Source organism: Odocoileus virginianus, chromosome 8 (genome assembly GCF_023699985.2).
Source record: "Odocoileus virginianus isolate 20LAN1187 ecotype Illinois chromosome 8, Ovbor_1.2, whole genome shotgun sequence".
NCBI lineage: Eukaryota > Metazoa > Chordata > Mammalia > Artiodactyla > Cervidae > Odocoileus > Odocoileus virginianus.
The window spans coordinates 56702862-56719337 of NC_069681.1; the positions used below are offsets into that span (position 1 = coordinate 56702862).

Genomic DNA, 16476 nt, shown 5'->3' on the forward strand with positions numbered 1-16476 from the left:
GGATACACACCTTGATGTTCTAGGTGATATGGTCATTCCCTGCTCCTGGTCCCATTCTGTCCCCTGGGTTCCAACATCATTTGGAACCCAGGGGACAGAATTTATATTAAATTCTGTGACATTTATATTACAAAATGTTAACTCTTTGTCCAGAGTTTGGGCTTGACATCCTCACTACCTTCAAATAAACACCTTCCATGCTAAGTAGACTACAAGCTTCACTGTCCTGCCAACAGAGCAATCCGAGGGGACCTTGCCCATGCCAGAGCCACTGCTGCTGCTAAGTCACTTCAGTCGTGTCCGACTCTGTGTGACCCCATAGACGGCAGCCCACCAGGCTCCCCTGTCCCTGGGATTCTCCAGGCAAGAACACTGGAGTGGGTTGCCACTTCCTTCTCCAATGCATGAAAGCGAAAAGTGAAAGTGAAGTCGCTCAGTCGTGTCCGACTCTTCACGACCCCATGGACTGTAGCCTTCCAGGCTTCCTCCGTCCATGGGATTGTCCAGGCAAGAACACTGGAGTGGGGTGCCGTTGCCTTCTCCAGAGCCACTGCAACCCAACTTAACTCCCCTGTACACCATGTTCCTCCCATCATTTCTCTGGCCCAACTCAAGGACCTTCTCTAAGAGCTTCCAAATTGTTCTCCCATCTCCCCGGAGATATGCCGTACAATACGCAGGCATTCATCCCCATGCTGCCCTGGAACTGTCTCTTACCTGCCAGGATGAGCCCCAGGAAGTACCATAAAGTCAGTGCCCCATACCCCGCTTCCTCAATACAAACAGGCGCACACACACACACACACCGTCTCCAAGTCTGCCTCATCCCAACACAGGAAGCTATTCAACAGTACCTATTCACATCTTAGTGTTAATTCACTCTACACTTATATTAAGTCTGAGCACTTTCTTATGCTTTTTAATTGTGAAATAAGAAAAACATGAGACAGAGGCAGACATACAGAACTGTACAAACAGCATGTGCATGCCATAACATTAGGTCCAACTACAAAAGAGGGAGAGAAACAGAGGAAGATAAATGAAACTGTTGGGTTTTTCTGTTAGAAAAATCTAACTTCAAACATGTTCTATCAGTCCCAGAAGTGCTGGGAAAGAAACGTATATTCTTTGAGCCATTCTTTTCTCATCCAGAAAAAAAAAAAAAAATTATATTTACAGCTGGTCATTAGACTTGTGGAGGTGATCACTTTGTAGTGTACACAAAGGTCAAATTATCATGCTGTCCACTTGAAACAATTATCAAAATCATATTTATAAAATAAAGCACTATCACTGAATTCACATGACAGCTAGGAGGAATAGTTTTTTTAAGTACATTAAGAGAAACTCAGTTTGCATCCAACAAACAGAAAGTTTCAGCTTCCCTTTCGCCCTCATGTCTGTATGCAGTTCTTCGGAAGCCTGCACATAAAGCCAGCTTTATGTGCATTTTTTGCAGAGTGATTTCTAAAAAACTGGTATTAAGTGCAGCACTTGGAAAGTATGAAGTAGACTGACGTCTAAAACTGGGCAGAAAGAAGTATTCTCATTCTCAAATTTGTAATTATTTTCTCTTGTTTCCAAACAAGGTAAAGCTATTTTCAGCCTGTCTGCAGTTAGTTCCTGCAGACAGTCCATGCCCAAGGGAGAGGACACCAGTCAGGGAGTTCTAAGACTTGTTCATGACCAATACCCAGAGTTTCATGATGATGCACTGCCCCCAGGGCAGGATATTCAGCTCAGGAGGCTCACCTGACAATTTTCCAGGCTGTTTATTACCTTATGATACTTGCTTACCTTTGGGCATCTTTACAATTGGTTGAGCAAACTCAATTTCTCATGGTGGAAACCTGCATTTTAAAAACATGCTTTGAACTTGCTCAATCCAGAACTGAACTTAAAAAAGAAAAACAAAACCAAAAAAAACACTTAATAAAATCAACTTGTCTTATTGAGTGAAGCACTGCCAGAAAGCCCGTTATATCAGAGTTAGAAAATATCACACATAAAGAATTAAGACACTTGTTCATTCATCCATTTATTTTTCCATTTATTGACTGCCTACTAAATAAAATACTCATATTCTTATAGGAGTAACAGTCAAGTCAAAGATACATATCATATAACAGTAAGTGATGACAAGCACTATGAAATACAAGAGTATGGAGTCACAAGTGTGATTACTGTATAGAGAGGGACATGAGGAGGAGGTGATGTCATTTAAACTGAGATTTAGGTGAGGGAAATATACTCATGCAGAAGGAACAGCAATGCAAATGTCCTATAATAAAAACCTCTGCACATTTGAGGAACAGCAGGAAAGCCAGGATGACTGGAGCATGTCAAGCAAGATGGAGAGTGGGAGCGGAGATGAGATAGGTAAAAAGGGAACAGGTCTTGTGGGGCCCTGGAGAACACGGGTTAAAAATTCAGATTTTGTTCTCAACATAACAGTATCCACTATGGAGGGCAGAGAGAGAAGAGCTGAATAAAAAAAAATCTCTGGTTCACATTTTTCAGGAGGAACCTGACTGTTACTTTGGAAAAAGCAGGCAGTGATGGATACAGTAAGTGGTGGTCATATTCTGGGTGTATCTGAGGATGAGCCACTTGGATTTCTTGACAGCCTGGATGTGGGGAGTGATCAAAATGAGCACCAACAATGACTCTGAAGTTGGGAACCTGAGCAAGCGGGTGACCAGTGGTGTCGTTGACTAAAATGGGAAACATCGGGGGATGAGAAGGCAGTGGTTGGGAGGGAGAGAAACTGAGAATTTTGTTTCGAACCAAGCATGATGTGCCTATTTGACCTACAACTGGAAATCGTGAGTGTGTGTGTGTTTGTCTGTGTATACACACATACATATATCAGGTGGGTGTTAAAGACACTGTCAGGGTCAAGAATATATATGTGGAGGCTATCAGCACACAGAAGGTGTATAAAGCTATGGATCCGATAACACCCACAAGGGAGAGGTTGTAGACAAAGAAGAGATGACGCGGAAAGATGAATGAGCCCCGGGACAGTCTAATATTTACTCAACGAATTAGGAATCTACAAAGGAAAACCAGAAATATCAAGTAAAATGGGAGAAACACCCAGAGGGCAATTGCAGAAAATGTTGCAAGAAGCAAGGTGTGGTCAACTATGTCTGATGCTACTGATAGATGGACGATATTTTTACAGGCAACAGGGTAAAATTCCAAGTTGATCAAAAAACAGCACTCAAGAAGTAAAGGCAAAAATGCTTGTTTATTTTCTCCTTCCTCGGGTAGAATGAGAGACTTTAAAATGAAAAAGAATTCCAGAATCAAACTTTGTTACAAGGTTGGTAACAACAGCCCTTCCTTTCAATATTATGAAATGGTGTTATAATAAAATAAATCGGGTATTCCCTTCCCAGCTCAGACACCTAGGTCAAATTTAAATCTAGTCAAAAATGTGGAATCTTTTATCATGACCTATGCTTTAGTCCCTACAAGTCTAAAACATTAACTAGAAAGTGTCCTCATCAAAAGGCTTCCCAGGTAGCTCAGTAGGTCAAGAATCCGCCTGCAATGCAGCAGACGCAGGAGACACAGGTTTGATCCCCAGGTCAGAAAGAGACACTGGAGGAGGGCACGGCAACCCGCTCAGTATTCTTGCCTGAAGAATCCCATGAACAGAGGAGGCTGGTGGGCTGTGGTCCCTGGAATCGCAAAGAGTCGGACACAGCTGAAGCAACTGATCACACACACACATGCTCATCAAAAACCATGACATATATCTCAAAGCACTATATAGTAAAGTCTAAACAATTCTTGCTATACCATGGGCTACTTAAAATGAGGAATTATAAAAGAAGAAACTGAGACTTTCGTACATTGTTTAGAGAAGAAACCAGTTAGATATCATTTATCTCCTACTCTAGCTTAAAGTATAACTTCATGTCATGACATAAAAATCTTTCCGTTTTTAACACTTAAAAGGGCTTATGAAGCATCTATATGCACCAGAGAGCTTCCCTGGTGGCTCAGGGGGTAAAGAATCTGCCTGCCAACGCAAGAGACACAGGTTCAATCCCTGGTCCAGGAAGATCCCTTGGAGAAGGAAATGGGAACCCACTCCAGTATTCTTGTCTGGAAATCCCATGGACAGGGAAGCCTGGTGGGCTATAGTTCATGGGATTGCAAGAGTTGGACACGACTGAACAACAAATAACATACACCAGAACATACAAATCTAAAGTCTGCAATTACTCAAGAATGTCTATCAGCAATGCTGTAGCTTAAATATTTGATCACAAGTTTTCCAGGCACTAACATCACAAGACAGGACCTGCTATGTGTGCAGGACTTGTCAGAAACAGAAAGCAGCTAATCTCACAGCTTTAGATGGAATGAAGACTGACAGCCCATTCCCTTCCTTCCCTTCTAAATCTTTCACCACGATTTACTGACCAGTGGCCTCGCGGACAATACGGTATACTGATTAAGAGTCAGACTGCCTGGTTTCAAATCCCCAACCACCATTTACAAGTTCTAGTATTTCCTTGAGCAAATTATTTTACCTTTCATACTTCTTTCTCCTCATCTAAACACACACACACACCCCTTTGGGAAATAACAGTTCTTCATTATAAGACCATGTAAGTATAATGCTCTAGCCACATGTCTTTCTCATGATTAAAAAAAAAATAGTGGTGGCTTCAATGGTCAGTTACTCACCTACTCTTGTAAAACCTCCACTAGGAGGCAACCCACCATTCAATTCAGTCCATTCTGGTGTAGGACTGCTCTTTATTTACAGAAGGTCTTCAAAATATGTGAGCTGAAAGTCTCACTGTGCCCAATTAGTTATTACCAGTTCTGCCCTCTGGGTGTGCTCATGTCCAACTCTTTGTGACCCCACAGACTGTAGCCCACTAGGCTCCTCTGTCCAGTGGATTTTCTGGGCAAAAATACTGGAGTGGATTGCCATTTTGTACTCCAGGGGATCGTCCCAACCCAGGGATTGAACTCACATCTCTTGTGTCTCCTTCAGTGGCAGGCGGATGCTTTACCATTGCGCCACCTGACCCTCTGAGCCCAGAGAAAAACTTTCCTAACCTCTCTCCTTAAGACAATCCTCCATGTACTTAGAGACAGATGTGATGTCTACGGCTGTGCACCACCATCTAAATGCACATAAGCACCAAACTGAGGGTCCCGTAATCAGGAATTAGAACCAGGTTTTGAGAAGCCAACTGGTGAGGATTTTACACTTTCTGAAAAAGCTGTTTATGGGGCCGTGTGGCAATTGATCTGTAAGTGGCAGAGTGAGTGTGCTCAACCTCTGTTTCAAAGCTGTGCAGAGATGACAGTTATTATCCTTACTAAGAGCTTTGGGTACATCGAGAGTGTTTTTAAAGAAACATACCCAACAATTACCTTCAGCAAGAGTAAACACAGGTACACATAATTTATCATTTCCTCTGGCTCAAATACATTACTGACAGTTGACAGGTTTAAGGAGATCTCCAGACATCAATTAAATCAGTCAACCCTTTGATTGGATGCAAAGTTTCATTTGTTCAACAAGCACTTGAGAGCTTTCTGTCCAGGAGTGGAGGCCATGGGGACATGGATACAGGAAATTCAGTCTGCAGACAGTAGCGGATGAAATAGTTAACCTACACTCTATTTTCTCTGAACTAAAACAGTCTAACTAAAAGGTAATTGTGTTGATGTGGCTTGGTTTTTCTTAACTAACATTCTCAAAAAGCCATGCTTTTCTAAAGCTCACATGCTGTTGAGAAGTGATTTAAATTTTAACTTTTTATTTTCTATTGAAGTATAGCCGATTAACAATGCTGTGACAGTTTCAAGTGGACAGCAAAGGGACTCAGCCACACATATACATACATCCTTTCTCCCCTAAACTCCCCTCCCATCCAGGTTGCCACATGAGAAGAGATTTTAAAAGGAAGGAGGCAATAAAAAGAGCCAATTAGTCTCAAGGGAAACCCTTGACCACCCAAAGCACCCCTGGCATCCAGAGGGAAGAAGCACTGGAGTGCTGCCCCAGTGGGTTGAATGAATCACATACTCCCTACCACACACTCCAGACATTCTCCTCTCTCAGCCTCAGAGAAGCCTTAAGATTTTCTGAGCTTTGCAAATGACTGACGCAACATCAAGATGCCCTGCTTCCTCACAATGACAAACTGTTCCATTTGTCATCTCGTAACTGGAGATGAGATGAAGAACTCGACAGGTCTATCTCCAAACAATCAAAAGTAAAGTAAGACCACCAGGAGATACTTCCACAATGGCCCTACCATGCCCATGACCCTAGAGACTCACCTCAGGAGGCCAGGGGCCCTATGAGCCTCTTATGACCTCCTCTAGAGAAGACAGGACCCTCCTTGTTTCAGCTTCACCCTTCCTCACTGGAAGAAACCCAATGAGTTATCTGTTAGATGGGGCTTCCCTAGCAGCTCAGACGGTAAAAAATCTGTATGCAATGCAGGAGACAGGTTCAATCCCTGGGTCAGGAAGATTCCCTGGAGAAGGGAATGGCAACCCACTCCAGTATTCTTGCCTGGAGAATTCCATGGACAGAGGAGCCTGGTGGGCTACAGTCCATAGGGTCGCAAAGAGTCGGACACGACTGAGTGACTAACGCCTTCACTTTTTCATTACTGGTTACATAAATATCATTAGTGATCTGAGAAAAAGTAGAACATACATCTTTCATCTATTTACTTAGACAGAAAATGCAAATGACAACTTCAATTCTGGTCAGAATAATGAGAGGTTGGGGCCCCCTACCCCTGCTCATTGCTGCAAATTAGCACAAAGCTTTCAGGGGTAACCTGGTGATGTGTGAAAGAGAAAGTGTTAGTCGCGTTCAGTCGTATCCGACTCTTTGCAACCCTGTGGACTATAGGCCACCAGGCTCCTCTGTCCATGGGACTTTTCCAGGCAAGAATACTTGATTGGACTGCCATTCCCTTTTCCAAGGGATCTCCCTGACCCAGGGATTGAACCCAGGGCTCCCACATTATCAAGAACCAAAAAGTCATTCATTGCCTTTGGCTCAGAGAGTTCATTTCTCTAGCTGACTTAACAGCACTCTTTTTATGAAAGGTGCAAGTTCCTGGTATTTTTCCCCACTTTAAGAAGAGGTCCATTTCTAGTTTTCAGTATACCAGTACCTTGAAAGGAACCAGGATGACTGATGCTGATAGAATCCTCCCAGTTCCTCAGGAAATACCGTGTCGTATGTATTTACACTTTATGGAATCAAGCGATTCTAACAGCATCTCTACCCTGGTTCCTAATTGTGTGAATCAGTTCCTTCCCAAGAGAATTTTGTGAACGCCCTCATCTCTTACCACCCCTCCTGCCCTAAGACTCCTCCTTATTTGCTAAATAAAGGTGTATGTTCAAGAAACAGCAAAATGCTGCATAATGACTTAAAAAAACAAATTGACATCAAGACACCTCTTGGCTGCTCATGACTGCCCTGAGCAATCTATGATGCTAGAAATTAGAAGAGTGGAACAGTAAAGACTGATGTGTCCTTCTGAAATGAAACCCTCCTGAGCTATAAAAATATTTGATAACATTATTAGGTTGCTGGGCATGGGCCTAGACGTTTGACCAAAGGTAGATTCTGCAACTCTGGGCTTCCCAGGTGGTGCTAGTGGTAAAGAGACTGCCAGTCAATGCAGAGAACTTTGGAGGAGGGCACGGCAACCCACTCCAGTATTCTTGCCTGGAGAATCCCATGGACAGGGGAGCCTGGCGGGCTACATTTACAGGGTTGAAAAGAGTCAGACACGATTGAGTGACTATCACACACACACACAGCCCAGCAAATACCTGGTACAAAGTAGGCACATCAAGGGCATCTTTGGATAACAAAATGACTGAATGTAAGTCCCCACAAGGGAAACCATCAACTAGAAGGCAGGAGTAGAGTGACCTCACTCAGGAACAGGGTTGGGATACAAAAGGAAACACTGAGTAAACAGGCAAGCACACACTGGCACCCAAAGGAAGGCACATCGCGTAACTGCTCCCAACCAACTGCCAGAGCAAAGAGCTCAGCTTCAGACACTGGGAGAGGGGAAGGATCCTGGTCCTTCAGTTCAGCACAGGTCAGTTGCTCAGTTGTGTCCGACTCTTGGCCACCCCATGGATCGCAGCAAGCCAGGCTTCCCTGCCCATCACCAACTCCCGGAGCTTACTCAAACTCATGTCCATTGAATTAGTGATGCCATCCAACTATCTCATCCTCTGTCATCCCCTTCTCCTCCTGCCTTCAATATTTCCCAACATCAGGGTCTTTTCCAATGAGTCAGTTCTTTGCATCATGTGGCCAAAATATTGGAGCTTCAGCATCAGTCCTTCCAATGAATATTCAAGACTGGTTTCCTTTAGGATGGACTGGTTTGATCTCCTTGCAGTCCAAGGGACTCTCAAAAGTCTTCTCCAACACAACAGTTCAAAACCATCACTTCTTCAGTGCTCAGCTTTCTTTATGGTCCAACTCTCACATCCATACATGGGTACTGGAAAAAACCACAGCTTTGACTAGATAGACCCTTTTTGGTAAGTAATATGCTGTCTAGGTTGGTCATAGCTTTTCTTCCAAGGGGCAAGCATCTTTTAATTTCATGGCTGCAGTCACTACCTGTTGTGATTTTGGAGCCCAAGAAAAGAAAGTCTGTCACAGTTTCCATTGTTTCCCCATCTATTTGCAGTGAAGTGATGGGACCGGATGCACAATCTTCATTTTTTGAATGTTGAATTTTAAGTCACCTTTTTCACTCTCCTCTTTCACTTTCATCAAGAGGCTCTGTAGTTCCTCTTCACTTTCTGCCATTAGGGTGGTATCATCTGCATATCTGAGGTGATTGATATTTCTCCCGGCAATCTTGATTCCAGCATGTGCTTCTTCCAGCCCAGCATTTCTCATGATGTACTCTGCAAAGAAGTTAAATAAGCAGGGTGACAATATACAGCCTTGATGCACTCCTTTCCCAATTTGGAACCAGTCCATTGTTCCATGTAAGGTTCTAACTGTTGCTTCTTGACCTGCATACAGATTTCTCAGGAGGCAGGTAAGGTGGTCTGGTATCCCCACCTCTTTAAGAATTTTCCACAGCTCCTGTGACCCACACAGTCAAAGGCTTTGGCGTAGTCAGTAAAGTCCAGTCCATGGGTTTTGTTAAGGCCACAGCCTGGGGAATTCCCTGGAAGTCCAGGAGTTAAGATTCTGCCCTTCCAAGGCAGGGGGCGCAGGTTCAATCCCTGGTCAGGGAATTAAGATCCCACATGCCATGCAAAGTGGCAAAAAAAAAAAAAGAAAAAAAAAAATTAAAAAGCCACAGCACTAAGACTGTGCTTTCACTCAACATTTATGGGCACTGAGCCAAATCCTCAAGATAAAATGTTGTTCCCGCCTTCAGTTAGCACCAAGTCTAACGTGGAAAAATGGACATAATCATACCACAGAGTGCAGAGAGGTCTACACAAGCAATAGAGATGAGGAAGAACTGGGTGGGGTGGAGGCTTGGTAGCCCAGAAAAGGCCCCACACAAAGGTCGACCGTAGATCCCAAGTGTGGGAGATTAAAGAGGTATAATGGGTATTAGGTCAACAAGGAATAATGAGTACTCCAATCACAACAGTCTGAAGGTGAGAAAACAGCACCCTGCGCGTCGGGAAACACAAGCAAGGATTAGGGAACACTTTTAATGGGCTTCCCTATTTGGCTCAGATGGTAAAGAATCTGCCTACAATGCAGGAGACCCAGGTTCGATCCCTGGGCCAGTAAAATCCCCTGGAGAAGAGAATGGCTACCCACTTCAGTATTCTTGCCCGGGATAGTCCATGGAGAGAGGAGCCTGAGGGCTGTGGTCCATGGGGTCACAAAGAGTAAGACATGACTGAGCAACTAACACACAGCTTCTAAACAGTCAGCACCTCATTCAACTGGCATAATCACCACTGGGGGCTCCAAGAAGAAAACCGAGGCCTGCAGGATTTGAGAAGCTGAGCCACGACTTAAAGATTTAATTTCAAAATGGTGCTTTCTTTCTCTTTTTTCAATTGAGATTTAATTGACATACAGCTTTGTAAAGGTGAAATTTGACATATATTGTCAAAATATATGAACAATTTGACATATATTGTGAGATGAATACCACCGTAAGCTTAGTCAAAAGCCATCTCTTCAAATAGTTACAGAAAAGCTTTTCCTTGTAATAAAAACATTAAGATTTACTCTTAACAACTTTCAAATATGCTATACAGCAATGTTAATTATAGTTATCCTGAATTGGATGAAAGTGGTCAAAAGGTACAAACTTCTAGTTGTAAGATAAATAAGTTCTGGGGATAAATGTATAAATCTGTGCTCTTAATCTCTATGCTATCTGGCAGTAAATAGTAACAGACAAAATGAGCAAAAACAAAGACATAAAGCCACAGACCAGAATGTAAAGGGCTGTGGAAGCTACATTTCACAGCTTAATGTATATGCGGACTTTAAAATCTTTTCATGCCTCCACAGAAAACAGAAATCAAAATCAAGTTATGTTCTGAAAAACTAATTCCAGTTTCAACAGCTACAATAAGAACTGCTTTCTAACATTTAAAATTCTAAACAAATTTTTACCATCAGAATCTTTTCAAGTTTAATATCTGTCCATTGAAACCATATATTATTACCAGAAAAGCTTCTCTGAATTCAGTTAAGATTTTCATCACTTTACATCCATCTGAAAAGCAACAGTACAAATCATGAGAACCTTTGTTTCGTCTGCAGACAACTCTACTCTGCACCGAGGACTCAAGTGCACTCAGCAAATCCTTTCACACCAGGCCACAGGTGGGAAACCACCAATACAAGGGAAATGGTTTACAGAGAAAAAGAGGGAAATCACTTCGGCGAATTATGTAACTATCAGTGGGAGACCCACAGAATGCAATACTTTAAAAATTTAGCACTAAATGCAAACAAAAGTGATGACCAGCACACAATCCCTAAAGGACAGAAATGGGCAGGTGGAGAAACAGATCAGCTGGAAGTAACTGGGGAAGGATTCATATTCTGGTGCCAGGCAGGACAATGAGCTCAATTGGCATCTCTTTGGTCCTTCCACAGGGTGACAGTGATACTGAAAATATCAAACCCAGAGATAACAGGCCTGGCAGGGGAGCAGGAAGGTGTGGGATTAAACTAGCCTGTTCTGCTCCAGTCATAAAAATTACTACTGTGTTTAAACCTCAACCTAGATAGGAACATGAAAGTCACAGACTGGAAATGGACAACCAACCAATGCAGTGAGCAATAATGTTCATTTTCAATCTCATTGGTATTTTTTCTGTTTATTACAGGTTTTTTAATGCTTCCTTTCCCCCCACCCCCCACCCCCCCACCGCCCCAAACAGAACGACAGAGGCAACTATTTGGTACAGAAAATTAAAAGGTGCTGCAGAAAAGGACGAAAATTAGAGGGTCTGGGCTGCATTTTCTACCATTTCCTCTCCCACTCCATGACCTTGCTAGAATCAAGCTTCCCCTTTGCCATTTCCTTCAAACCATTACGTTATTTGGCTTTCAACAACTGTTTAATCATAAACTAGCTTGCTAGATTATTAATATTCCAAACTGCATTTTCAACCAGATAATAATCCAATATCATGATGTTGAATTATCTCAGAAGGTTATGTTCCTAATTTGTTTTTATTTCAAATATGAAACTAAGCAGAAGTATATATACACTTTTAAATAGCAAGGAACAATCTGAAATAAAGATTCATAAAATGACAACAACTGGCAGAATAACAAGCACTAGTCCTCACCTTACCTCTTCTCCTCTTCCTCCCAAAACAAAAATGATTTTAATTTTGGTTGCAGAAGTAATACATTAGTTATTTAAATCGCTGATGGGAGCAAGGAAATGGCAAAGACATACCACCATGGACTCTGGTCATCTTTCAAAAACTTACAAGGTTATTGGAGTCTTTTGACCTTGGGCTAGTCAAAGCTGCAGCTGAAAATAAAGGTAGCTAATTAGGTCATATTACATACAACACATATAATATGTATATTATAGTATTATTGCTGCTGTTTAGTCGCTAAGTCATGTCTAACTCTTCTGCAACTCCTTGGACTGCAGTCCACCAGGCTCTTCTGTCCATGGGATTTCCCAGGCAAGAATACTGGAGTGAGTTGCCCCTTCCTCCTCCAGAGGATCAAACCTGTGTCTCCTGCACCAGCAGCAGATTCTTTACCACTGAACCACCAGGGAAGCCCACTATATGATAGCATATAATATATCAAGGAGATATTTATTTGTGTTTTATATGTATATATACATAAATGCATGTATATGGCATAATCTACATAATATAATACATATGTTCATATGTGTGCATTATGTATATACACATAAAACATGCATATATATGAATGAAACATTTATGCTTCAGGGTATGTAAAGTATAACAGAAATTGAAAAACAGAGCAAGAATATTAGTCAGCAGGAGAAAGATTTACACTATAATCTTCCTCGCTTTCCAAAATACTTTATATACTTTGCAATCAATATTTTATTTTCAAATTAGGGGTTCTCAGAGTTAAGATGTTGTGGCAATGAGACAGTCATTCATCCTGCTTCTTTCGGCAAGGGCAATATTTTTAAATATGTGCTCTAACTGTTTATAATAGCCAGGACATGGAAGCAACCTAGATGCCCATCAGCAGACGAATGGATAAGGAAGCTGTGGTACATATACACCATGGAACATTACTCAGCCATTAAAAAGAATTCATTTGAATCAGTTCTAATGAGATGGATGAAACTGGAGCCCATTATACAAAGTGAAGTAAGCCAGAAAGATAAAGAACATTACAGTATACTAACACATATATATGGAATTTAGAAAGATGGTAATGATAACCCTATATGCAAAACAGAAAAAGAGACACAGATGTACAGAACAGACTTTTGGACTCTGTGGGAGAAGGCGAGGGTGGGATGTTTCGAAAGAACAGCATGAATATTATCTATAGTGAAGCAGATCACCAGCCCAGGTGGGATGCATGAGACAAGTGCTCGGGCCTGGTGCACTGGGAAGACCCAGAGGAATCGGGTGGAGAGGGAGGTGGGAGGGGGATCGGGATGGGGAATACATGTAACTCCATGGCTGATTCATGTCAATGTATGACAAAACCCACTGCAATGTTGTAAAGTAATTAGCCTCCAATTAATAAAAATAAATGAAAAATAAAATAAAATAAAATATGTGCTCTGGTTGTAAAGACAAAGCTAAGAGGGATACATTCGGACACTAACTGAAGACATACATAAACCCAGCACCGAACACTAAGCTGTCACGTGGAAGTCCCCAGTACACCAAAAGTATAGGTGAATATATAAATTATTCACATATCTTCAGTGAATGTACTGCCTTGCTCCCTGGGGCACTAGAAAAAGAAGTCAATTTTAATTTCCTAAGAATTAACCACATTCAAATTCTAAGGCAAAGCCTTTAAAAAGATTCTGCTAATGAGGAACAAAACACTTTACAAAGTTACCAAATCATTGCTGACAAACACTTTTGGGAGAGTGGGATGGGGGTTAGGGAGATGAGTATATTCACCATGTACATGAGATACCTTTTAGCACAACACATCTCCCCCAAAGTTTATCACGAATTTCTCACAGAAATCTTATCCAATTACAAGCAAGTAATCACCAAAACAGGAATGTTGCAATCTCGAAATCTGTATACTAAAAAAGGAAAGGATGTGAAATCATCAACAATCACATATTGCCTTAAGCAAACGCTGAACTTGCAGGTGCACCCTCCACCCTGGAGCCCTGTCTGGCCAAAAACGTATCCCATATTTCTTCCCTTCTCCCTCTCTACATCCCCAACACTCAAACACAGAAGGGCAAGTTTAGCTTCTAAAATTATGCAGTACACATATTGCTAATGGAAAATTACCTTTGGAAGGCTTGACTTGTCAAGGTTCATGAATGGGGGAAGTTACTTCTCTTAACTACATTGCTGGAATTTTTCCACTCTCATTTCAATTCAGAATACAGTGTTTATGCTTCTCCCAACCTCCCCATGCCCTCGCCTCACACTTTTAGGTCACCTTCAAACCAGCTCAAAGTTTCAGTACAAAAAAATGGCAAACCTAATTTCTTAGATGCCCCCCACCCGCTGGCTAGGTGGTAGAGATACATTCACTTTCCTTTAGTGTGAAAACCGTAACATTTAAAGCTTATTCTTTTTTTCCCACATACATATATTTAATTCTTTAAGAAGAATTAAGGTACTGTTTGCTTTGGGATTCTTGAATGTGCTGTTTTTCCCCATGGAAAACTTTTTAATCCTAATTTGAATATTTAAATACGTTGAATAGCCCCAGCACCTGGTATCAATAACCCCTAATTAACTGCCAAGCTGGTAAAGACAACACTTCTCTAACAAGCAATGGTTCCTGATTTCACATCTGCTCGGAAAACTTCTTTAGCATCTTTATAAAAGTCATCTTTGACATCCAAAAAGATAACGGCTAGAAGACCTGGTGTTAACTTTTCACAGACAGAAGTAACCCTAAAGCGCTGATCCTGGATCTTCCAGGAGACCGTCTCCTTTTAAAGGCAAAGACGAGAGTGGAAAATCTCCTTGAGGCATAGCTGGGTAAATAACCACCCTTGAGTGAGTGATTTCAGGAGATCATAGTCTTATCAATGCCGACTTAGGAAAGCCTACGCGCCCTAACACACACATCCTGGGCTCCGGAAGCTACCTCGGAGAAAGCATCGCTCCAGCGGCGCCACAGGTGTCCACGGTCCTCCATCCGCCCTCCCACCCGACACACGGTACTGCCCAAGCTGGTGTATTGCAGGCGTTTCCATTTCTAGCCACCCCCGGAAAAAGGCACCCGAGGACCCTGAGCCGTCTCCGCCCTGCAGAGACGTCCGTGGCGTCCTGGAGCGGACGTGGGATGGTCCTCAGGGATGCGCGGTCCCCAAACCCCGCCGGGCCGTGGCAGAGGCGCTCCGGGGAAACTCGGGGAAACAGTTGTGGGGAGGGCGGCGCTAAGCTTCGCTGGACGTTAGTGATAAGAGACACGGAACTCGGAAAGTCCCCCGAACTACGGCGCGAACCTGCCTGACGCGCCGCGCCCGAGAAGGTCCGGGGAGACGGCTGAAAGTCGAGTGGCGGGAGCAGCCAACTCGTGCGGAAAGGAGAGGAGAAAAGGCACTCACCTCCACCCATCGCTGGGCCTCGGCGAACGCCAGGGCGCAATCGGCCTCCGCCTCCTCCATCCCTTCCAGAACTAGGGGGAGAGAAAGGTGGTGGGTGCGCAGAAAGGCGGCGGTGCGGCGCACGACCGGCCCGATGCCCTGGCCTCTCTCCGGCTGCAAGACGCCGGGGCACGTCGTCTCTTTCCCTTTGTTGTGAAGTTGTTGAAACTTCGGCAAAGTTTCGAACCACAAGAACTTGAAGACGTGGCTTTCTCCAAACTCCCGAAAACGCCGCGGGGACCGGACAGAGCGCGGGAGGCGGGGAGGGCGACCGGAGGAGGCGCGCGGCACCAGACCCGAAGGCTGTTTCGACTTCAAAAGTCGCAGCGCGGCCGCCGCCCTCCCGGAATGCCCCGCCCCGGCCCACCCCGCGGCCGCCCAGTCGCCGCTTCCGTACCCCCTCCGCTCCCCCACCCCCACGGCGCCCCGGGGCTCCCGGCCGCAGCCGCCTTTGTGGTCGGACAGTCTGGGTTGGGGGATGCCACCGTCCTCCCGGAGGCCGTGGCCCGGGCCACGCTCCCGCTCCCGCGCCGCCCGCCGGACCGCGGGCCCCCACCCTCCCCCCGGAGGGGAGGCGCCCCCGCGCCCGCATCCTGTCCGCATCCTTCTCGCCTCCGCCCGCCTGGCCGCCTTCCCTCTCCCGGGGCCCCGGGAAGCGGCGCCCCCACCGCTGGCGGCCGCCCGGCCCGCCTGACATACCAGGAATAGCTGCACACAATTGCACCTTTCCCGGCCAAGAGACGTCCCCCGCGGTGGAGCTCGGCCCGGCCAGCCGGTCTCACCTGCTCCCGCTCCGGCCGAGCCCGCCGCGAGCCCGCCCCGCCGCCAGGTGCGGACAGCCCCTCTCCCCGGTCTCCGCCCCCTTCCGTGGCCCGGGACCTCCTGGCGGCAGGTGAGGGTACTGGCCTAGGCACGTGCGGCCCATTGCCCCCAGCCTGGGCCCTCCCAGCTCCGTTTGGCTTCCAGGTGGGCGAGGAGGAAGGTACTTGCCACTCCAGCCCTCCGCGAAGGGTCCGAGGGGAAAAGAAAGTCAGCCCCTACCCTGAGCGTCAAACCCGCCACTCTGCGTGGTTAGGGAACACGCCCGGAGCAGTAAGGTGATGCGTCATTCACCATCCGCAGGGGCCCTGGGTAGGTGCTCAGGTCTGGAGGGTAGGAGGCTCAAAGG

At 44.7% G+C, this 16476-nt stretch overlaps 1 protein-coding gene across 4 annotated transcripts in view; it reads right to left on the minus strand.

Annotated features, from left to right (window-relative positions):
• Nucleotides 1–16098, minus strand: part of LMO7 (LIM domain 7) — a 211163-nt gene extending 195065 nt beyond the window's left edge. For 3 of the 4 annotated variants that reach the window (XM_070471558.1, XM_070471559.1, XM_070471557.1), the window contains exons 1-2: nt 16008–16098; nt 15270–15340 (exon numbers count right to left, since the gene is read on the minus strand). In XM_070471558.1, coding sequence (XP_070327659.1) covers nt 15270–15329 — 60 coding nt within the window. In that variant the 5' untranslated portion in view covers nt 15330–15340; nt 16008–16098. Of the gene's footprint in view, nt 1–15269; nt 15580–16007 lie in introns of those variants that run through there. The other variant, XM_070471555.1, reaches the window with a different exon arrangement.
• Between the last annotated feature and the right edge of the window lie 378 nt (nt 16099–16476).